Raw genomic sequence first — 25,204 nt, 5'->3', positions numbered from 1 at the left:
GAGGGGCTCAGTCTCGAGCCGCTACATCTCCGCATTGAGAGGAGCCAGATGAGGTGGCTGGGCCATCTGATTCGGATGCCTCCCGGACACCTCCCTGGTGAGGTGTTCCAGGCATGTCCCACCGGAAAAAGACCCAGAGAATGACGAAGGGCACGCTGGAGAAACTATGTCTCTCGGCTGGCTTGGGAACGCCTCGGGATCCCTCCGGAAGAGCTAAAAGAAGTAGCTGGGGAAAGCAAAGTCGGGGTATCCCTGTTGAAGTTACTTCCCCCGCGAACTGACCTGGATAAGTGGTAGCTAATGGATGAAAGGATGAGGTTATGAATCGAATTGGCGAAAGTGTTACCTTGTTCGGGTCCAAACATCACTGAGTATGAATCAGTGCACGCAGTGACTACAAACCAAACTCTGACACCAATTATAGAGGGAGTGAAATTTTATGCATATTGAATGGCCCACATGAAGGATGTACTTCAGCATTGGTTCATTGTTTTACAACCAGAGCAAAACCCATATATTACCACCTTAATCTAAAGGCTTCGTCACACCATGGCGTTCTGGTCAACGTTCTCTGAACATTTCAATCGTTCTATTTTTCAGCATTCTCAAATGAGGATGACACATCTAGTGTGTGATTAACATGTGTCTAATGCATGACTAACCTGTGTCTAACGCACGATAAGCGTGTAACAGCGACCAAATAAGATACCTGTCAGGTTTAAAAGCTTGACTCTCTATTAAAAGAAGGCGAACAGACAAGGCTTCAAGTTTTACTTGCTGCAAGGGGAGCGACAGGACTTCCCTGCTTCCAACCAACTCCAACTTGTGTCTCCTTGCAGCTTCTTTTTATTCAGTGAATCACATGATGAGTGTGTGTGTGAGTGTGTCACAACCATTGAAGGCTTGCGACACATAAACTAAGACGTGTCAGACTGTTTGATTGTTTTCATCTGTTAAATTGATTCCATCAAGTTAGAGTGATTACATCAACATAGTGAGTTCAAAGGTACAAGCTTGGTGGTGATCTGTAACCAACTACAGTTTGAACAAAATGAGAACATATGGATGATTATTTTAACAATACCCCTAAAAACCATTAGCATGTGCTAACGTGTCACTGGGGTGTGACGAGCGATTTGTCAATGTAAGACGAGCGTGTTGAGCGTGTGACTAATGGGTGAATAACGTCAGAATAGCGTTTTGCTGGCGTGTAATTTTTACAGTGGAACGGGAATGAAAACGTTGGAAATTTCATAGTCACTTCAGTTGTTCTTGTGAGTTTGAACAGTCAGCATCATGCTGCCTAGACGAAAAAAAAGGTGGGGTGCGGACTTCAGCAACTAGCGCTGCAAGTAAGAATGCAAAGCCTCTCTCACTAGCAATGTCTTAGGAGGAAAAAGAACACCAGGAGGAAGAGCACATCTGAGAAGTAACACACCATGTGACACTCCCTGGAGACCCTAAACACCATGAAAACCCCAGTGATGACAGTCCGACGGTAAGAAACGATAAGTAACAAACAAGTAACGCTACACTAACGACTGACTAACGATAGCCAAACGCGTGCAACGGTCGGCGAACGTTCTGACACACCACCAAACAGAAATGTCTCCCAAAAAATGGGCACAGACTATTGTGAATCTTTCACCATCTATTAGAAGAGTATTTAATTATCACTATATGTCACAAAGATATGTTTGTAGTAAATAATAATAACAATAATAATAATTGGACCAATAAAAATGAAATTAGATCATTTCTTCTGGCACACCTCTTTGCACAGTAAGATGCCACGGCACATTGATTGAGAATGTCAAGACCACTCAATAGCCTTTATTAACAGTAAGAACAAACTATGATCTTTTTCCTCATTGTGCGTTGACCAATTCTGAAAATCGGTTAAGATGTCAAAAGCACCTGCGATTGGCTGGCAACCAGTTCAGGGTGTACCCCGCCTCCTGCCCGTTGACACATAGGATAGGCCCCAGCACTCTCGCGACCCTTGTAAGGATAAGCGGCTAAGAAAATGGATGGATGGATGGATGGATGGATGGATGGATGGATGGATGGATGGATGGATGGATGGATGGATGGATGGATGGATGGATGGATGGATGGATGGATGTTAAAAGCAGTACTGCAGAGTATATAACCAGTGATGAATGTGTCATGACTGTTTATTACCGGTAGAGGTCATCAGTGACGACAAAATGTTGTTTGTTTGATCACGTGCTGACTTTCACGGTTCCAGGCAGCGTCCAGACTCGAAGAACTAAATGTCGGTTCACTTTGACTCACCGGCAAATGATGCGGAACCACGGGCGCAAGCAATAAGCACTCTGAGATGTTTTCTTTCCCCGTACAGGCGTCATTGACACTCATCCTAACACAGTACTCGAGAAAACCAAAACAAAACAAAGGCATGACGTTTTCGAATCTCGCGAGTTTATCCGAATATCACGATAAAAAGGTGGTGAATATGATTCACAATTAAAGGCACGAGCACTGGCCCTTCCCACGCCTCGAGTTGTCCATTCAGTACCATGGAGAGCCATTATTCGCAAATGTGCACATCATTTAAAATATTTGCGTATTCTTAACCTCAAATGTTTGAGCCATATTTATTTGCCGGTCGAATACGATGGATTACATGTGCTGCTCCATATTACTCGTTTTGTCCGTCTGGAGTGTTTACACTGTGGTGGGCGATCCAAGAGTTAATGCGTTATGTAACACCCTGAGGATGTTCGTCATCGTGTGCATGAACTGTCAGTGGTCCAATTGGTGCTGGTCCTCACTGTGGCTCCATCTGTCCTGTTGAACACAACGTGCGACCAGAAAGCCGACGAGTTATTTATTTTTATTTTTTATTTTTTTGCTACGCAGACCTTCTGAGGCAATTCTAAACATCAGGTGAGCTTTTTACTGGTGATTTTTTTTTTTTTTATAAAAATAACATGTTATATGACTGTTTCTGAACAAATGAACTGCACGTAAGAATCGGTGTGTGTGTGTGTGTTTTCTCTGTAGGAGTTATGTTGTTGTTTGTTATGACAACGCAAATAATGTCATTCTTTGGTGACTTGACTAAATAAATATGGCCACGCATGTGTTCATTCCACAGGCAAAACATTTTCTGTTTTGATCGACGGGGCACCAATTGAAACAAATTCAATGACGGGTTTTCCAAGGAGTCTGAAATTTAAATTTTATTGTCGCTAGATATAGATAGATAGATAGATAGATAGATAGATAGATAGATAGATAGATAGATAGATAGATAGATAGATAGATAGATAGATAGATAGATAGATAGATAGATAGATAGATAGATAGATAGATAGATAGATAGATAGATAGATAGATAGATAGATAGATAGATAGATAGCATTACTCATTGTGACAACATGGTGTGATGATGGCATCCGTTTCAAGGTTCACAGTTATAGAACAAAGGAGTGATTTATTTATTGACTGATTTATTTGCATTGCATCATGAATGAATGCCATTTATTGTCATCATACCATACTTTCACGACATGTAATATGAGCATAATGAATTTATATGTAAATTGACACCATTCAGGGTTCAAGCATATTGGAGTACTAGTTAAGCATTGTGTGGGAGATCAAAACATAAGATAATCAACACAAAGGACTTGCTGCATCAATGCAATAAAAGGTCTACACATCTTGACAAGAGTCCATCTGTAGATCACCATTAGAAAGCAGTTGGAGTGTATTAAGAGATTATATGTATAAACTGTTTAAAACGTAAACCATCTGGTCATAGAAGAAAGCGTGAGAACATGTTTTGAGACTTGGTCACTTCCAAACATTTTCTGTGCATTTGACTGAAAGATTTCATTATCTTAGTGCTGACATACAGTGCTGTGAAAAAAAAGTATTGGACCTCTTCTCAAATTAATATTTCTTATATTTTTGTACAGTGTCCCCACTTTAATGTAAATGATCATCTAACAAATGTAAATACCAGTCAAACATAACCCAAGTGAATCTAAAAGGCTGTTTTTAAATGGTGATTCTATTTCTCAAAAAAAAAGAAAACTTTTCCAAATAACTTGGCCCTGTGTGAAATATCATAACAGTCAAATATGGTGGTAGTGTGACAGTCTTGGGCTAATCTGCTCCTTGAGGACCTCGACCACTTACTGTGAATAATGTAATCATGACTTCTATTCTATAACAGAGAATTACAAAGGAGAATATTCAGCCATCAGTTTGTGACCTCAACCTGAAGTGCACTTGAATTCTGCAGCAGGGGGAAACAAGCCACCAAGTCAACTTCTGAATGGTTTAAACAAACAAAGTGAAGATTTTGGTGTTGCCTGGTCACAGTGGAGACTTGAATCCGAATGAAATGTGTCATGACCTTGAAAGAGGCCGTTCATGCTCTAAAACACTCAATTGTTGCTAGAGTCACTCAATTCTTCAAGGAAGAGTGGGCAAAAAGTCTCCACAGAGATGTGAAAGACTCATTGCCAGTTACAGAAAATGCTTGATTTCAGTTGTTGCTGCTGAGGATACCCAACCAGTTTTTAGGGGTAGGGGACCATTATTTGTTCACACAGACAGGAAACATTGAATAGTGTTGAAGTACTGCATTTTAAGTTCACTTGGGTTATATTTATTTGATGATGTTAAACATAAAATTGGGGAAACTACACAAACATATAAATGTTTGAGATCGGGGGGAATACGTTTTCACTGCACTGTATGACACGGGGATGGATTCACTTTTCCAGAGTTTCCCGTTCCTTAAAGACACATACAAAACACTTAAATTAATTCTTGGAGGGGCTTTAGATCAAGTGGTTTGGATGTGACTTATTGCTTAAGAAATCTGAAAATCACATGTTGACCAATAAGATGTGATGCGTCACAACTTGGCAATGTTGTCCGGACTCCAAGCTGATAATGCAACTGGGCAACCAAATCGGCATTAGTTGCAGCATTAATAAGGTTAGGACAGTTGAGAATATGGCCCAAAATATTTTCTCACATATAATCTGAGGCAGCCATGTAGTACAATTGTACAATATTTTAATGCCTTTTGTACACTAGGCCTTCAATGCAACATTAGATAAATATTTGGAAAAAAATCTGTTTGCACACACAAATCAGTTTTCAGATAGCAAATCTAGGGCATCATATTTATTCAGAGTGTAAAAGCATCCCTATTCCATCAACAATACAGCAGTCTTCAGATGAGCTGCAACCAACCATTGCCATTAATTGCTCCCTTCTTCACCATCCCTTTTGTTGCCAAGGCTGTTGCTAGGGCAGAGGTGTAAAGGTTTTTCTCCTCTTGATTCTAAATCAGATTCTGTTGTGCCAGTCCAAGAGACGTCTGCTCACATACCACGGCACTGTTGTTTGTGACACTGAATCTAAAATATATAATGGAGGGCACCTAGATATAACTCCTATTTTAGAATCTAACAATGACAAATGGAGTTTTAATCCCATGAGACTTGTCTATTTTTGTGATCCTTTGTGGTTTGAAAAAAAAAGGGGAATGTCATCATCTGGAGCTCATCCAAAATAATTTCATTTCTTTTTTTTTTGCCACTAAATAAATAGTACACAGATGAAGCTTATAATCAAATTAAATGTGTATTGCTACAGATCAAGACAGACAGATGTAAGACCGACATCTCAAAGATTTCAGAGCTGACCTGAACAAAAAGCTTGGGGTCAATTACATCAGAAGAAGAAGTACATCACATCTGCAGTTACGCAACTGACCCATTAAGGGAACCTGCTGGGAGGTAGTGCAGCCAACAAACCAGAAGTGATGAGAGTTTAGATTTTATTCAAGCATGAGGGGAAATTCTACATAATTTAGTGCAAAAGCATTAATAAAAAATGTTTGTTCCTTGTTAAAATCCGAGGGGAAGAGGTTAATCCAATGGGAGTTAATTTCTTCTGTCGTCTTTATTTAACTTTAATGCCTAAATAGCACTGTTATACAATTTTTTTTGTTTGTGCTTTTGAGTGGAAAGTCACAGTTTTACTGGGGAAATTAGTTCATTTGTCCTTACATTAAAAAAAAAAATCTAACTATAATCACTTTTGGAGTACCCCCACTTTCTCCCACCTCCCAAAAACATGCAATGTAGATTCATTGAAGCCTCCCAGGGGTGTACCCCGCCTCTTGCCCTACATCAACTGGGATGGACTCCATAGGTTCACGACCCAGAACAGATTAAGTGGGAAATTATTGATCATGTATCCTTCTTAAATCTTCCATCCTTGCATCACTTTTCTATGTCGCTTATCCTGTTCGCAGAACGTTGGAGCCTATCTCACCTATAACTGGTCGCCAGTCATCCACTCCACATATAAATAATTCACACTCACTTGGAAGGAATTGAGCACATACCGTCAATTGCCATTTATGGTGTCTGTCACGAACGAGGCTCAAGGGCGGATCCAAATGCACGACTCCAGAGGCAAGGAGGTAGTGTACAGAAAGCCTTTATTCGGTCCATGGTCAATGATCAGCGAGTTAGTCAGGAAAAGCAGCAGTGTCAGAAGAGGCAGGCTTACTAGGATGGTCAGGGAACAGGCGAGGGTCAGTACACGGTAGGACAGGTATACGGGAGTGCAGGAGCGAGGCATGAGAATCAATGATCTGGCAGAGTACGAGTTGTCCCCCGTGTCCTATAAGTACCGGGTGCAATCAGCCGAAACAGGGTGCAGGTGTGTGTGAACTAATTGGCTGGCCACGCCCAGCCTGGGCAGGATGCCAGGGGCATGACAGTACCCCCCTCAACGGCTGGCCCCTAACGGCCCAGGAGCGTCTGGATGGGCCACGTGGAAGTTCTCGATGAGGGAGGGGTCCACAATGAAGCGCAAGGGGATCCAAGAGTGCTCCTCTGGTCCATATCCCTCCCAATCCACCAGGTACAGAAACCTCCTTCCTCTGCGGTGGGAAGACAGCAACCGGAGCACTGTGTACACTGGCCCGCCGTCCACCATGCGGGGGGGGTTTGGCTGGAGGACCCAGCGGCGAAGGACGATCCGCGTGTAGTCTACCGACGTGGAACGTAGGGTGCACCCTCCTCGACCTGGGTAGTCTAACTGATACGTTGACCGGGTTAATGATTTTGGTGATCGGGAATGGACCAACAAACCTGGGAGCAAGTTAGTGGGATTCCATCCGCAGCAGGAGATCCTTGGTGGAGAGCCACACTCGCTGCCCCACCCTGAGTTCTGGTGCACCTCCAATTGCGGTCCGCTGCGGATGTGTAGATGTTGCTCATGCGCAGCAGCGTCATCTGGGCTGCCTCCCAGGTCCGTTTGCAGCGCCGTACCACTGCCAGGGCCGACAGCACCGCAGACTCTGTGGCCAATGAGGGAAACAGAGAGGGAGGATAGCCGTGCACAACGTGGAGTGGAGCCATACCTGTTGAGGCAGAGGGTAGGGAGTTGTGGGCGTACTCAACCCATTTGAGGTGCTGGCTCCATGTGGTCTGGTCCCTAGATGCTAAGCATCGAAGTCCGGTCTCTAATTCCTGATTTACCCTCTCTGTTTGGCCGTTAAGACTCGAGATGGTGGCCCCAAGTTAGACTAGCCGAAGTGCCGATGAGGGTGCACAATTCCTTCCAGAAGTGGGCGCTGAATTTCGTGCCTCTGTCTGAGATGATGTCCCGAGAGAACCCGTGGTAGCGGATGACCTCGTCCAACACCAGCTGGGCTGTCTGGTTGGCCGACGGGATCTTCGGAAGTGGCACAAAGTGAACCATCTTGGAGAAATAGGTCCACTACAGACAGCACAACTGTGTTTCCCTGGGAGGGCGGTAGGCTGGTGACGAAGTCCAACGTGATCTGCGTCAAAATGGCTCCGATTCCCGAGTCCGACGCGTCCACCTCCACCACGAACTGGCGATCTGGATCCGGGATAATGAGAATAGGTGCAGTGGTGAAACTTGCCTTAAGTTTATTGAAGGCCTCGTGGCAGGTCCTGGACCATTCGAAAACGTGCGGAGAGGTGAGGGTATGCAGAGGGGCAGCCATGGCGCTGAAGTTCTGAATGAACTTTCTGTAGCAATTTGCGAAGCCAATGAACCTCTGCACGTCCTTCCTGCTGGCGGGGGTGGGCCACCGAAGCACCGCGTCGATCTTCCCGGGATCTATCTGTATCTCCCCTTTTGCCAGGATGAAGCCCAGAAAGGACGCGGATGCTCGGTGGAACTCGCACTTCTCCCATTTCACGAACAGCTGGTCCTGCAAGAGACGCTGGAGCACCTCTCTGACCTGTCGGATATGGGAGGTCAGGTCTCCTGAAAAGATAAGAATGTTGTCAAGGTATACAAATAAGTTTTTGTTAAGGAACTCCTGAAGCACGTCATTAATGAAGTTATGGAAGACGGCCGGCGCATTGATCAGTCCGGAGGCCATCACAAGATACTCGTAATGCCCCGTGGGAGTGTTGAAAGCCGTCTTCCATTCGTCGCCCTCCCAGATCCGCACCAGCTGATACGCGCTGTACAAGTCCAGCTTGGTGAAGATCCCAGCTCCTTGGAGGAGTTCAAATGCGGTAGAAATTAACGGCAAGGGGTACCTGTTCTTGACCGTGATGTCATTCAATCCTCGGTAGTTAATACAGGGTCGTAAATTGATTTCCTTATTCTTAAAAGAAAACCCTGCACCGGCTGCTGAGGATGACGGGCGAATGAATCCGGTTGCCAGCGACTCCTCGATATAATCCCTCATTTCCTGATACTCCAGTCCTGTCAAAGAGAAGAGTCTCCCTCTGGGAAGTGAGGTGCCTGTGAGGAGTTCGATAGCATAGTCATAAGGCCGATGCAGTGGCAGAGATTTTGCCTTGGGCTCAGAAAACACCTCCTTTAAATCATGGTAGCAAGAGGGCACGGGGGCTAATTCGGAAGCGGTACTCAGTTCAGCAACTTGAATCCCTCCGTTCCCCCGAGCGGCAAAACACTGCTTGCGACAGTCCTCACCCCATGCCATTATCCGACCCGTGACCCAGTCAATGCGGGGGTTGTGTCTCTTGAGCCATGGACTCCCCAGGATTATATCACTGCTGCTAGAGTTAAAAACGTGGAAACTAATGCGCTCCGTGTGCGTATCCGGAAAGTCCATACGTAAGGTTTGTGTGTGGTGTGTAACCCGGCAGAGGAACTTGCCATTGGCGGCGTAAGCAATACGAAGACGCTGTGTGGGGAAGGTCGCCGCACGCAACGCTTCGACCACATGGGGATTTATTAGGTTAGCGTCTGAACTGGAGTCAATGAACGCGATCACTAGGCATGAGCGAGAGTCCGTTCCCACGGTGAGGTGTAAAAGCAACCGCCCTGTGTTAGGTCCAAAGCACGGACTTCTCGCTCAATGTGGACCCAGAAGCTCACAGCACCAGGATAAAATGATTGAGACAGAGGCAGAGTTATTTTTTACCAAACTGCAGTTTGGGGAGAGCTTAGGAGAGCAGAACATATCCTCCAGACCCGCACGTAAGACTCTCTCCGAGTCTCCCCAAAACCACACATTTTATTGAGCTCCACACATAGGGTGGGGGAGAGCAGGTTTCACAAGACAAGTAAAGTTGTTATACAGAGACAGTTAATCTTCTCAAGGCCGGGTGTCCTCTGAGTAGACACAGTTCTTCCTGTTACAAAAACCCACAAGAATGCAGCTATCATAAATTTGCAGTCACCTTGAGCTCTTAAACTTCCCATAGACAAACAGCACACACATGCATCGCTGCACAGCAACAGAGTCATTAAAAGAGATTTATGACACATGAGGTGATACATTTCACAGGCCTCTGTGAAATGTGTAAGCTTATCTTACACCCTGACTCAGCGACAGTATACCGCACACTCACCGGCGTTGAGATCCTAAAGTCGGAGCGCTTCGGTCAAACCGGGCAGCAGGCGATTAAGGGTCCAAGACGACTACAGTAGAAACAACGCCCTTCTCGTCGCCGGCGTAAGCGCTCCTCCGCTGAGCTCCTGAGCCCCTCCACTTGCATGAGTTCCAGCGTAGTAAGCAGCGTGGGCGGCTGGGAAGCGACCGGGCTGAGCCTCTCCCTCTCCTCCTCGGTCATACCGTCCATCTGCCCCTGCACGGCCAAGCGCTGATCCACCTTGAGGGCCAGTGCAGTGAGGTCGTCCAGCGAAGGAGGAAGATCCATGGCAATGAGGTAACCACGGATCTGTGGGGAAAGTCCCTGGTAGAAGGCGTCTTGGAGAGCCTCCTCATTCCACCGGCTCTCAGCGGCCCGGATCCAGAATTCTATAGCGTAGTCTGACACGCGGCGACGGCCTTGGCGAATTGTCATGAGTGAGGCCGCCGCCTTGCGTTCCGGAGCCGCGTACTGGAATACTTGGGTGAGCGTGCAGACAAACGTCGTCCATGAATCTCCGAGTTGCGACTCCATTCTTCTGTGGCGCATGCCTCCCCCCTTTCCGTCATGTGGGAAATGGCGAAGGCAATCCGGAGTGTTCCATTGGGAAAGCAGACGCCTACAGTTCGAAATGGAGGTCGCACTGCGCAAGGTAAGGGCTTGACGTTGCCTGAGTCACTTGAGAAACCTTCCGGTCGGGAGAGCGGAGTTATGCTGGCACGGGAGGGCTCCGTAACAGGCGGAACGGGTTGACTCAGGGCGACAGGCACTAGCTTGGGATGCTAGCCACAGCTCCACCCGGGCAGAGATCTCATGGATACGTTGATTCGTTACCTGAAGAGCAGCCTCCTGCTCAGCCAGGCGTCTGCTCTGGAACTGTAACGAGCGGCGGATGGCTTCGGGGTCGACTGGGTCCATGTTGTGGCCAGATCGTTCTGTCACGAACGAGGCTCGAGGTCGGACCCGAATGCACGACTCCAGAGGCAAGCAGGTAGTGTAGAGAAAGCCTTTATTCGGTCCATGGTCAATGATCAGCGAGTCGGTCTGGAAAAGCAGCAGTATCAGAAGAGGCAGGCTTACTAGGATGGACAGGGAACAGGCGAGGGTCGGTACACAGTACGTCAGGTATACAGGAGTGCGGGAATGAGGCATGAGAATCAACGATCTGGCGGAGGACTAGTTGTCCCCTGTGTCCTATAAGTATCGGGTGTAATCAGCCGAAACAGGGTGCAGGTGTGTGTGAACTAATTGGCTGGCCACGCCCAGCCTGGGCAGGATGCCAGGGGCATGACAGTGTCAGCTTTAAATCAGTAAGGTTTTTTTTTTTTTAAATAAAATCTATAGTTTATACATGTTTGAATTTTAATTTGGTTAAGTAACAGCTTTATTATAGTGTAAAACATAGTAAAATGAAAATATCCTTCCCATATTATTACTATTAATTCATGTCAATATTCAGAAGGTTTTATAGGGTAGCAAAATTTGTGGCTGTGTACTCATTGTAGCATCTGTACCAGCATGTCAATTGTGAGTATACTGCGTGCATGCATTTGTGTGTGTTGTTTTTGTGGACGGGTTGGGTGATGCTATTCAGAAAGGGTGTTTTGGTCTTCATTTATTAAGACCTATCCTTTTTTTGTATGTTTGAACAGTGAGAATACGCTACAGGAAACACAATGGGACCATTCCAAGAGTATGAGGTTAGTCTTGATAAAAGTGGTGTTGCATGTGGTTTTATAGTTAAGACAATTGTATTAATATACTGTCTATATACTGTATACCGTATACATAATTATACCAAAAGGTATGAAATGGGTGGTAAAGCGTTGGCCTCACAGTTCTGAGGTCCCTGGTTAAATACTGGACCCGCCTGTGTGGAGTTTGCATGTTCTCCCTGTGCCTATGTGGGTTTCCTCTGGGCACTCCGGTTTCCTCCCACATTCCAAAAACATGCAAGATTAATTGAACACTCTAAATTGCCCCTAGGTGTGATTGTGAGTCCGGCTGTTTGTCTCAATGTACCCTGCGATTGGCTGACAACAATTCAGGGTGTACCCCGCCTCCTACTCATTGACAGCTGGTATAGGCTCCAGCCCTCCCCGCGACCCTTGTGAGGATAAGCGGTGAAGAAAATGAATGGATGGATGGATGGATGGATGGATGGATGGATGGATGGTATGAAATGAATGTCTACATATACATTATTCAATGTTTCACTACTGAACAGGAAAAAAAGAAAGGGAGCCCTCGGAGTCGCATCCCACGTTTGGGCCTCCATCCCTTCCAGCAAAAGGGCAATGGATCACCTCTTTCTGACTCTCCTTTCTCAGAAGAGGAGGGCAAAGAGTGTGACACCAGCTCAGATCACTCTAAGAGAACAATCAGCACCAACAGTTTTTATTCCGGTAAGAACTTCAGTTCCAAAATTTTCACTCGGACCTGACATAAAAAAATGTGACAAATAGCTAACCCGTATGAAGGAATATTTTTATTTTACCATATTTCACACTATAACAAATGTTTGTGATGATATTTTAAATTCAAGCCAACAACAAGCATGAGGGGCACCTACTAAGCACCTACCTAAGACTGTTATTTTATTGTACTGTACTGTACTGCAAAACTAAACATTCAACGAAACGATTACACACATTGGGAATAATTAAATACAACACATTCTTCAGCCAACTTTTTCAGGTATTTGGAATGTAATATTGTCTCACTTGTGCCTCAGTAAACATGTAATATGAATTAATATCATCCACATTCCTGAGTTCCCTAATTTATTTTATTTTTTTTAAAAGAGGCCTGAAATCAGGTCATTTGATTGTCTCAACCTTATCTATGTCACAAGTGAAGATCGCCACCTACCTCTTCGCTCCCAAGACAGCCATGTCAAAGGTGTGCTCTCACAAGGTCTTCTACATGAAGGGAACCAATCAGAAGAAAGGGAAGGTCTTAGCCAAATATGGACAAAGCGAATACAAAACTGGGTAAAACAGAAGAAGCTCTTTTGGACACTCCAGACCAAAGTAGTTGTTGTTGTTTTTTTTTAATGAAATTGACACTTATACTATCCATGTAAGAGTGTCTCTCTATGGAAGTGTAATTAGCCAAATTACAGAACGTTTAAATCACCATCTTAATGCTAACACACAATTTAAATTCCTATTGACAGGCTAACAGAAATTAGCATAAAAGTTGCAGGAGTCACAAACACTGTTGGAACATCCAGACAGTTTATAGCACAATACTGGCAGGCTTATATTTGTAATGTGAAATGAGTATTAATAATGCAGTTTAACTGTGGTCATTTAACTAATACGTATGTTGTACGTTTGTTATCTGCATTCATGCACAACACTGCCCGAAAGAGGCCAAGGAACACACAGCAGGAACAGCACACTCAACAAAGTACACATTCAGCAAGTGCAGTGTAAGCACAAATAAGGGTCACGCAAAAAAAAAAAAGAAAACAGTATTAAAGGAAATTTATATGAATGCGTTAGTAAAGCGTTCATTTTCAGATCCCGAATATACACAATATAATTGTCAGTCATTCTTTTTGTTTATCATGACAAACAAAACACCAACGAGTGATGAAACCTCTTACAACTCAATAAGCAATGTTAGGCAACAGCTCTCAAAGATCTTTTATTGATCTATTTAATTTATGCACACCCCATTTGCCCCATTATATGTGCACTTGTGTTTGTGCATGCACATTTGCATGTGTGTTTGTGTGCGTGCAAGGTCGAGCTCTCGTGTGTCTGGTTTTGGTTATTACTGTCTATGTGCCTATCTACAATATAGATGACACCGGCTGCCCCACTAGTCAGTCTGTGTCCCCCTTCAAAACTCCGTCAGGCTCTGAGGAGAGTGCCCATAGCTCACCAACGCTCCCCGGGCGCAAGGCCAAAGCGAAGAGGGTCCGAGTTATAGCGGATGGCAGTCACGGACCACGGAGTGCTCCAACCAGGCACAAGAAGGAGCTGAGGTCGGCCATGAAACCCAGAGGTGAAGAACCCTGAAAAAAAAGAAACACTACATCAACAAAAAGAAAATGAATATGTAACATTTAACATTTTAGCTTTGATTCAATGAAAATAAAAATGCACCAGATTCCAGGGCTGAATATTATGTCCAGTCAAGAACCAATACAGTACATATTTAAAAATATAAACTGTAACATTGCCACAATGCAAACTATTATTACTATACTAAGATACTATACTATACTATTATTTTGCTGATCAATGTTGCTCCTGTGTACATCTGCATTGCATCCAGAAATCACATTCAGTTAAATTTATTTCAAAATAAAATATTTCCATTGGTGGCAAGATGAAAATTAAAATTCCAGTAAAATCAGAAAAATACATTCAAATTACAAACAAAAATCCATCCATCCATTTTCTGAGCCACTTATCCTCACGAGGGTTGCGGGTGTGCTGGAGCCTATCCCAGCTGTCAACAGGCAGGAGGCTGGGTACAACCTGAACTGGTTGCCAGCCAATTGCAGGGCACCGAGAGACAGACAACCAGTCGCACTCACAATCACACCTAAGGGCAATTTAGAGTCTCCAGTGAATGCATGTTTTGGGATGTGGGAGGAAAACGCAGTGCCTGGAAAAAACGGACCACAGGCACAGAGAGAACATGCAAACTCCACACAGGCAGGGCCAATAGAGTATTTGAACTCCGGTCCTCAGAACTGTGAGGCCAACGCTCTAGCCAGTTACGCCGCCGTGCCCCCACAAATGGAAATCTTCTTCTTCTTTTCCTTTCGGCTTGTCCCGTGTCATCTTTTTCCATCCAAGCCAGGGGTCGGGAACCTCTGGCTCTAGAAGCCACACCCGGCTTTTTTGGTGGTTGCGTATGGCTCGCAGAGCCCTCATAACGGCAGACTGTATTGAGGGCTGCGACTGACGTCACTGCTGAGCATGCACATTAATTTTCCGCCATATTGGAAGACAAACTAACCCCCAGGAAGTTTGCATGCGTGTAGGTGTAATCTGTTTTTATATAGTTTTGTCAGTGTTTCTTCGCTTGGAGTTTGGTCTACATGATCTAGCAAGGCATGGCAGGTCCTTCTGCCAAGTGTAAACATGTTGACACCCTGCCAGCTGTCAAAAGGAACAAGGAGAAACTTGCTCTGGTTGATGGAGTTGACCCCTACGAGTTACCCAAACAGGAATGGACAACAGATATGACATACTATCCTGCTCTAACTTACCCTTACATTGTGAACTATTTTATCTTCACTCCAAGTGTTTATACCATGGATGACCTGAAAGCTGACAAGCGCATGGATGCATGCAATCAGTTTGTGTGTGGGTGGGTTCATGATGTGGGAGCTGTTGTCAGAAATGGATACCAACTAGTCAGTGGAAAGGTCAGTTTACATTTCATATGATCTATATTTCATTACACTGTGACTTTTTTCAGTTCAATGTAGACGTTCCCACTACAGCTTTTTAGCAAATCCAATTATTTACTTCATGTACATTTAAATGTGTGTAATGTTTGTGAGGCCCGGAGAAATGTAATGATCATTTGCAATTTATAATTTGACAGTTAAGTAACACTATGCAGGAAAGAGTATAATTAATTTGTTTTTGTTGTTTCCGGCATTTTGTACTACATATATTTTCAGAATCATATTTGAAAAAGACAATTTTTTTCAATAAAATGTAAATTTCTTTAGCCTCCATTCTTTTGTGAAATTTTCATTTGCTACAATGATAAATAACAATATTCTGTAATATTAATTAAATGTGCATAATACTTAATACATGTATACATCCATATATGTTAAAAACTCCAATATTATCTTTACAGGTTCTCCATTCCCAAGCATTGTGAGAAAAGCCCCTTTGGCCTTGGGTGATTGCTGAACCAAGTGGGAAAATTGTTGCTGCACATTGCAACTTCAAGGCTGGCCTGGGAGAAGCTTGCTCACATGTTGCTACACTGGTGTTTTGGGTTGAAGCCAACATCAGGATACAAGACTCAAAGACTGTCACACAAGAGAAAGCATACTGGAAGCTGCCAACACCTTTAAAGGATGTTGAGTATCATATAATTGGTGAAATTGACTTTACTACAGCAAAGACAAAAACACTAACTGCATACTGATGTTGAGGCTGTTGCCAATGTGGATGCCATTCACCATTTTCAGACTCAGATCAATTCATTTCCAAGTTCTAGGCAACAATACCATAATAACCCATTCTATGTCTCACCAAACCGTAGTCCTTCTCAAAAGTAGTCAATACTAAAAAAAAAAATCCAAAATAAAAAAAAATCTCAACCTACCAACCCTAGTTTTCTTAGTCGATGTTACCGAACAGAACATTATTTTTGTTTGGCCTTATCACAATGTTTTGACCATCTAAATGTGCTGTACCCAATGTTATGTAAGTGTGAAAACGAACAAACGAATTGTACTTCAAAATTTTATTGTCTCATTCTCCACGAACATGTCAGGCTGTTCTGTACCTTGAAAAATGTGTTTAGTTCTACTTGTAACAGTTACCCACTGTATTTGAAACAAAAACCTGTGTATATATATATATATATATATGTACAAATTTACATGAATTGCAATAAATGACTTCCAAAGGTAACATTTTGTTATTTTCAATTCAGCGCTGTTGATACTATCTTTGAATAACAAAATGTTCAAGGAAGGATGCAAAGTCCATTATCTTAAGCTTATAAAGCACGCTTCGGTATTATATACTTCCACGAAGACATACACTTAAGAATGCTCTTCACATCACTTTATGAATAAAGGGACACATTTTATTTCAGTTTGCTGTACAGAGGGAATATTCCACTGATTTCCAAATGATTATTGGTTGAAACTCAGTCCGGATCAGTGGAATCATACAGCTGTGCTGGCTTGCCTGAAATTATAGTCATAAATAACAAAATGTTTGGCTAACTTTCTTAATAAAACAGAACATATTCATATTCAAATTTCAATAAGTTGCTGAAAGGATGCTGATGTTAAAAGAAGTCCCCAGTCCTAAAATATTTCAGAATTTAATTCATAAATGAATACACCCACTCACTTATAAAGACTACAATGATATTACTCATGATCTTTCCAAGTAAAAAGTACTCACCCTGCTTTACATGTGCAGTACAATTCCACTATTTTATCCTCTTGGATTTCAATATGAAGTTTCTGAGGCGTCAAACGTTTTTACATCGATCGCTAACATTTCGCTGTAAATCTGATATTGCATCCTGCTCCTGATCTTAACTCTTTGTACATAACCTTGCGTGAAATTGTTGAGATCTCTCTGTAGAACTCTCTTGGCCAAGTCTGACGGATTTGGCAAAAAACATGAAAGCTAGATTTCGGCTTGTCCCTTTCGAGGTCGCCACAGCGTGTCATCTCAGATGAACGCACATATATGTTTGGCACAATTTTTACGCCGGATGCCCTTCCTGACGCAACCCTTCTCAGGGAGTGGAGGTCCCAGTGGGATATGAACCCACAACCCCTGGTTTACCAAACCACTGCTCTAACCACTGAGCTACTGGGCAAAAAAACATACCCCAATATTATACATGATAGAGAATCGACTTCAAACACGTTCTGTTCAATAGCCATTTTGTAAGCTTTTGGGACATGGCTAAGGGGGTGTAGCTTAAGATCGCCATCGGAAAGGTCCATTCATCTGCATGCTTCTACCTCCACTTTTGTAGGTCACTCTAAGTTCCTGCCTCTTTTGGAAATAAGTGTTCACTATAGCCATTTCCATCCTTTCTACAGAGTTCACCACCATCTGTCCCTCAAAGTTCCTTTCCTGGATGCCGTACTTACCCATCACTTCTTTGTCGCCCCTGTTTCCTTCACCAATATGTCCATGACAATCTACCCCAATCACAACTCTCTATCTGTCTGGGATGCTCAGGACTACTTCATCTAGTTCCTTCGAGAATTTCTATTTCATCTCTAGGTCACATCCTACCTGTGGAGCATAGCCGCTAATCACATTATATATAACACCCTCAATTGCAAATTTCAGCCTCATCACTTGATCTGGTATTCTTTTCATCTCCAAGACTTTCTTAGCCAGCTCTTCCTTTAGAATGACCCCTACTCCATTTCTCTTCCCATCTACTCCTTAGTAAAATAATTTAAACCCTGCCCCTAAACTTCAAGCCTTCCACCTGCTCTCTTGGATGCACAATATATAAGCCTTTCTCCCAATCATCATGTAAACCAAGTCCTGACCTTTTCCTGTCATAGTCCCAACATTCAAAGTCAATACACTCAGTTGTAGGCTCTTTCCATTTCTCTTTTTCTTCTGACGATGGATCCGGTTTCCTCCTCTTCTTTGTCTTCAACCCACAGTAGCTGAATTTCCACCGACGCCCTGCAGGTTAGCGGTGCCGGGGGCAGGGATTGTTGACCCAGGCCATGACTGATCCGGGATGGGATTCTTTAGATGAAAGCTCATATTTGTTTGGCATTGTTTTACGCCAGATGCCGTTCCTGACGCAACCCTCTGCATTTATCTGGGCTTGGGACCGACCTACAGATTACAATGGCTTGTGCCCCCATAGGACTGCATTGTCGCCACAAATGAAAATATTTTAAATAATTTGAATTTGTTAAAAAAAATAAATGTGTGACAGCACTGTTGTATTTTTTCAAAACAAAGAAATGACAATAATGAAATCACACAGTTTAAAAAAATTATCAAATTTTACAAGATGGCACACCTCCCAGCACGTGACAGGCAGTAGTTTTCCTGACCTCAGTCATGGTCATGTTGTATCTTGGTACATTGTGCTTATTAAGTGTTTAAATCGAGAATCTTCTTCCATTCATTTTCCAATTCTTCCAATGTGCCAGACAAAAAAACACTGATCACATGATTAAGAATTGTCTCTATGAAAAAAAAAAAAAAGCTGCAATCTCAAAGAGAGAAAGGAGAATAATTACTTAATTCAGTAGTTGTTATTGAAGGCTGGGAAATAGGCTCCTTATCTAAGAATTGAACTTTATCCATCTTAAATCTGTAAATGGGCACAAAACTACATGAGACAAAATAGGTAGTAAATTGATTGGTCGAGGGAAAAAGTTTGGAGGCTTAGCCAATTAGGCTGATTAGTGGGAGCTTGTTTGACTGAGGGAACGTGCTCAGACCTCTTGACTCACCAAGTTGTGTGGAATCACACAATTTTTACTCATTTAGATATAGTTGGACATGGTAATCACTGGAAACAGTACTATGATTTTGTTTGATGGCAAGAGATTTCTCTCAGGTATGGAATTTGGTTTTATTTTATTAGTTGAATTTTTTAACCTGTAAACTGTGGTTGGATCGGTGCATTAATAAACATTTTGTATCCAACATTTGCATTTGACCAATGTGACTGAGAGTGATTGGGACACCTTGAGTGTATGTAACATTCACTGTCAGTCAGTTGTTGATTGACCGCTGTATTTCTCCACAAACTCCACTGAGCTTGTTTTGACTTTTTCAGTTCAGCTGTGACATGGTTAACTGGACTATGTTGCCATTAAGAATTGCAGATGTTGAGTGCAAAACTTGAAGACAATGCACTATTAGAACTGTATTTAATAGGGATTTCAGTCTTTTAAAAAAAAAAAAAAAAAGTCCCGTCAAAGCATTTAGTCTGCACAGTGTCAGGATTTCCAAAAAACTGTATAAAAATCAAATGTTATAGTATAATTGCTCATTTTTAATACCTGACCATCTGAAATGACAACCAAAATAACCATTATTTAGTGTGACAGTGTGCGCTGTCTGGCAGCAGCTCCTGCTAACATACAATTCCTCCTCACGCAGGAAGTGAGGCAGATTTTAGCTCCTCCAGTAGTACAGGGAGTCTGAAGACCAGGGAGACTCTCACCAAAATATCTGCAAAGAAGGCTCCTTCTCACAGGTATCCTGTTTCTTGTATTATTTTGGCATCTGCAGTTTTTTCAGTTTAATGTGAATTAATGTTTTGTTTTTTTGCATAACATTAATTTCCTACATTATTATTCAGTCACATTACTCACCTCAGCTCGCTTCCAGTGTTCAAACCAGCAGGAAGCCCTTCCTTCAACTATGATGCAGAACTATATGCTCCATGTAGGACTCCGCCTAGGGTTGCATCCTCAACCAATAGTAGCAGCTGCAACTCCAGCCCTACATCCAGGTACATATTTTTAATAACAACAGTTTATGCTTCTTTTTTTTTTTTTTTAAAGACACCTTAACCTGTTCAGGGGTTTCAGGAAAGCTGGAGCCAGCTCATTTTATTTATGGCAAGGGCGATAGGGACAAACACTGAATGTATTTCCAGTCATTCCATATAGGGAACCAGGCATTGATTGTGATGTTTTCCAGGCCAGCAGTGTGAAAAAAGCCGGAGTCGTATTCACTACAATACTAATAAGAGATAATGTACATCCAATCTTTCCACCCTGTTTATCAAACTCCCATTGTCTGTACTTGAAAGAGAAGGAATCTTTGGTGGGTGAGATTGAGATTGAAGCACAGCCAATATCCAAGATGATCAGTGCATATGTGGCTGGATTACGCTCTGACTTTTTTTTTTTTTTAATCATTTCCTCTTTTGTAGCCTACTGGGATTAGTTGGCTCTGGGTAGGATTAATAAGAATTCAATAATTCAAATGTCTAATCACGGATCCCCGATGATTACCCTATGAGCTGTAGTTCAGAACCCCATTACAATAAATGCACAGTGATTTCAAGGGCAGCGTGTATACTGGTAATTTAGGAGGTTGGTCATCAAGGGACAGTGATGATCATGTTTTGTATCTTCCATAGTATCAAAGTATCCCCCTCTGTTGTGTTTAGCATAGAAAAATGTATACTGAAGATCTTTTTGTCTAGAGTTGTCATCTTTTCAGAACATTAATGTGCATGGTTTCTACTTGTGTGTGTGTGGTGGGGTTGAGGATTAACTAATTACATGTAATGAGATTGTCATGATTGTGCACATTTGCCATTAGGTCAAAATACTCATGTTTTCCACAGGGTGTAGGCTACATATGTATCCATCCATTTTCTGAGCCACTTATCCTCACAAGGGTTGAGGGAGTGCTGGAGCCTATCCCAGCTGTCAATGGGCAGGAGGCGGGGTACACCCTGAATTGGTTGCCAGCCGATTTCAGGGCACACAGAGACAGACAACAATGGCACTCATAATCACACCTGGGGGCAATTTAGAGTCACCAATTAATGCATGTTTTGGGATGTGGGAGGAAACCAGAGAACCCGGAGAAAACCCACTCCGGCATGGGGAGAACATGGATACTCCACAGAGGCAGTCCCAGGATTTGAACCCCGGTCTTCAGCACTGTGTGGCCAATGCTCTAACCAGTTGCCACAAGCTACATGTGTATAAAACACACAAGTTTTTAGAGTATTTACATTTCCTCATTTTATTTTTTTTTAAAAAGTGTATTCTAAATTAATGATCAATGGTTTTTAATCCACTTTTTTCCTGAGAGTCATGTTGCTATATTTATTTAAGATTAGGAAAATTAATCAAAATGTAATTAGTAAGTAAATGAAATCTATTATATTTTCAACATGGCAACTAATAATAAACATTTCAAAGGTAATTTTCCTCACAATGGTGACTGTCAGATGAAAAGTACTGTCAAAATTAGGTGCAGCCTATAGTTTTTATTTTGTTAACCTGTAAGGTGAATTCTGTCTTTAGTTTACCAAGCATGTATTTCCATGAAAAATACTGTCTGCATTCCATTAATACTGCACCAGAAAAATAATTAAAGGCTCCACCAAACATCTTCCTTGTCAACACTCTTCCAGACAAGCAAATTGCCTATTGTATTTCATAATTTTTAAATCTATATGTGTCATATTGTTTTAACAAATTTGACTTCTCTGGCCAACAGGAGAGCAAACTTGAGCCGCTACCATTCATGTGGCGATAACCATGGAATTCGACCCCCCAACCCTGAACAGTATCTCACCCCTCTGCAGCGAAAAGAAGTGGCCATCAGGCACCTGAAAACAAAGCTACTGGAGTCTGACAACAGGGTGCATGACAGGTGTGTTGACATGGAGCTTCTTTAATTGTTATTTTAACCTTTTTGCAGTTTGAAGCAAGGGTGTCGGGGAATGTAGACGTGGTGTAATAGCCACATCCTGAAGCTCTGCTCAATTCAACTTCACTTGGAAATTACATAAGAGAAAATGATTATAAAAAGTAAATGACATGACACAACGCTTAAGTTTGCTCTTGCGTGAAACTTTCTTCTGGATTCCTCATTAGTATGACTATTTCATTGTATTCCTTTAGCATTTCCAAACTTTTTCATGTTTACTTTTTTGGCTAGTGAGAGATGGCTGGCTATGTCTGCAAACAAGTCTTGAACTATCTACTTATCCAATAACGTAGTCACAGAGAAAGTTTTCCTTGTTTTTCAGAGAGGCAGAAATTGAGGATCTCAAGGGCCAGCTCAGCAGAATGAGAGAAGACTGGATTGAGGAAGAATGTCACCGGGTAGAGGCTCAGCTGTCCCTCAAAGAAGCCCGTAAAGAAATCAAACAGCTGCGCCACGTTGTGGAGACCATGAAGAACAGCCTGATGGAAAAAGATAAGGGAATACAGAAGTATTTCATTGACATAAACATCCAAAACAGGAAGCTGGAGTCCCTACTGCAAAGCATGGAACTTGCCAACCTTCAAGACGAAAACACACAGGACTTTGTCTTTCAGAGCCCTGAAAGGGATGGGAAGAAGATTGATAGAGATGAAGAGTGTGGAATGGAGTTGGGAGACCAAGGGGTAGAGGCCATGGCTGATGGTGGGCTGCTAATGAATGATGAGATGGCCAACAGAGATGATATTTTGGAGCAGGTCTTCATGTCTACTGCTGTGGATTTCAGTCTGGGCTCCATCAACAAACCAAAGGCCGGGATCGAGCCAGGCCCTGGTGTGTCCATCTTATCCGAAATATCCAATCCATGTCCACCATCTAAATCAGCTTCTGTTACTAGCAGCATCTCACTTGCCCTGAACAAGACTGAAGATAAGGCGCTCCAGACTGACATAATGCCCATGTCACAAGACCTTCAGGCGCTCCTTTATCACCTTCTTAAACTTGAAGGGAGTGGAGGCCAAACATTGTCCAGCTCTGTTTTGGGTCTCCCAAACCTGTTCAACTCCACTGTAACTTCTGCACATTCCCCTGACTTGATATCTCCCATAGCATCCATGCTGAGTCCTGCTCCCCGCAACAGTGCAGTCATCGCTACTGACGTTGAACTGTGCTGCTCAGAACTGGAAGATAACCCTCGGTTCATGGATGAATTGGATTTTGATATAAGCACAGAAACACACCCTCCCTCACCAGGACTGGGTGTGGTCAGGAAGCAATACTGGAGCAACAGTTTTCTGGTGGATCTGGTTGCAGTCGCAGCACCCATGCTACCCACAGTGGCCTGGCTGTACTCGCAGCATGGTGTGGAGAAAAGCACTCCAGTTAACATTGCTGCTCTCATTCGGGGCTGTTGTATCATGGGATTGCACTCTCTTCGTCACATTGCTCACAGGCCAGATGTCTAATGGTTTTCAACATGTAAGCACATGGCTCACTTTGAATTTGAAGCACTTAAGGATTTTTCAATTTTTTTCATTATTTTCCTGAACATCTAATCAATGTTGCTATTTGGGGTCCACCTGTGTATATTTACTGTGAGATAAAGCAAAATGGCAACATGAAAGGGAATATTTATTCATGGGTATAATTTGTCTATAGTTTGTCTACAAAACGATCTAAGTAGATTTATTGATCTTTGGTGTTTTGTACTGTTCCAGATTGTCCTTGTTAAAACTTGCCGTCACCTGCTCAAATGACTGTTTGGAGAAGAAAGATTGAATGTCAGTCTGTTTGACATGTTTTCAGAAGTTTAAGTTGTTTAAAAAATAAACTTTTTTTCCTTCAGCCAAAGCTTTAATGTGAAATGTTTGTGAAAGTGTATTGGTCCTCCCAATAAGTGGAGCTTTAAGTTGAACTTTTGTATTAACAGTTGATGATGATTCACAGCAAATGAGATATGTGCCTGAGCTATGTGCAATACCTGCAGTTTGCATGAATATCCATGTGCATTTATTATTAAAGCATGATCATACAGCACTTGAACTCCTGACTGGTTTTGTGCTGGCACAAATTACAGTTGTTCCTTGAGATTTTAGTAACACAAGCTGTATGTTTTTTTTTTTTTTGTTTTTTTGTTTTGTTTTTTTAGGTACGTGCTGTTTGAGTGATTATTTTTCTGGTTTTGACTTATTGGCAAAAATTTGATAAAAGTGCTGTGCGGTGACAATGAACTGAACACCCTTCACAAGAAGCAGCAGTTTACTGATAGTGAAAAATGCACATAAAACAAGCTTCCTGTTTTCAACTCTAAATTGAAGCTTACAGTCAAACTAAAATCGTAGAGAATTACATATGTACTTAAAAGGCAGCCTGGTGAGTGATTGGTTACCATGTCTGTCTCACAGTATGAGGACCCGGGGTTTAAATCCGCCCTCTCCTGTGTGGACTGTGCATGTTGTCCCCTTGCCTGAAATGGTTTTCTCCAGGTACTTTGGTTTCCTCATGAATGCCCAAAACCTATACAGTAGGTTAAATGAAGATTAGAAACTGTCCGTAGTTGTGAATATCTTTCAATAACAATATATTGCTAGGAGAGGCACCAGTATGCCTGCAATCCTAGTGAGGAGCAGCAGTTTGGAAAATGGATGGGTGGACATATAGTATGTGTTTTAAACAGCCACATTGTTGTAGATATGGTAAGTTTCTTTATGTTAACGGAAAATGCCACAAATGGGTAAATAGCACAGATGAAATTCCGTAATAACTCTTCAAGCAACGAATATTTTCACACAGTGTAACAACACAGATATAGGTAATATAACAATACTTGGGGATATATTCTTTATATTATACATGTAGCTGTTATTACTGTGACCTTCTAAGCAGTTTTGACTGGTTCTAGGTACTGTATATCCATATGTTTGTATTACACTGAGCACCACATTGGACAATTGGTGAGCAAGACTACCTCCCAGTTCAAAGGTGTTGGGTTTGTATCCGGGCTCAGGCCTTCCTGTGTCGAGTTTGCAAGTTCTCCCTGTGCCAGTGTGGGTTTTTTTTGGGTGCTCTGGTTTCCTCCCACATTGCAAGAACATGCAGGGTAAGTTAATGTAAGACTTTAAATTTCCTGTAGGGGTGAATCGGAGTATGAATATTTGTGTTCTATGTTTA

The 25,204-nt window shown here is 42.5% G+C and overlaps 1 protein-coding gene across 4 annotated transcripts; it reads left to right on the top strand.

Moving 5' to 3' along the window:
* The first annotated feature begins 11,557 nt into the window (after positions 1-11,557).
* sybu (syntabulin (syntaxin-interacting)) lies at positions 11,558-24,070 on the top strand. 4 transcript variants are annotated; one of them, XM_061820191.1, is made up of 7 exons: positions 11,558-11,596; positions 12,124-12,301; positions 13,764-13,913; positions 19,736-19,832; positions 19,956-20,090; positions 21,824-21,979; positions 22,359-24,070. In XM_061820191.1, the coding sequence occupies exons 1-7, from the start codon at positions 11,573-11,575 to the stop codon at positions 23,497-23,499; spliced, it is 1,881 nt and encodes a 626-aa protein (XP_061676175.1). In that variant the 5' UTR covers positions 11,558-11,572; the 3' UTR covers positions 23,500-24,070. The 4 variants fall into 4 exon arrangements, with proteins under 4 accessions (XP_061676175.1, XP_061676172.1, XP_061676174.1 ...); XM_061820188.1 differs by lacking the exons at positions 11,558-11,596; positions 12,124-12,301; positions 13,764-13,913 and adding an exon at positions 18,885-19,187 and having other exon boundaries at positions 19,947-20,090; XM_061820190.1 differs by lacking the exons at positions 11,558-11,596; positions 12,124-12,301; positions 13,764-13,913 and adding an exon at positions 18,887-19,187.
* Positions 24,071-25,204: the final 1,134 nt, after the last annotated feature.

Source organism: Syngnathoides biaculeatus, chromosome 5, assembly GCF_019802595.1.
Source record: "Syngnathoides biaculeatus isolate LvHL_M chromosome 5, ASM1980259v1, whole genome shotgun sequence".
In the NCBI taxonomy this organism is placed as follows: Eukaryota; Metazoa; Chordata; class Actinopteri; order Syngnathiformes; family Syngnathidae; genus Syngnathoides; species Syngnathoides biaculeatus.
This window is presented reverse-complemented; position numbering and strand designations above follow the sequence as displayed.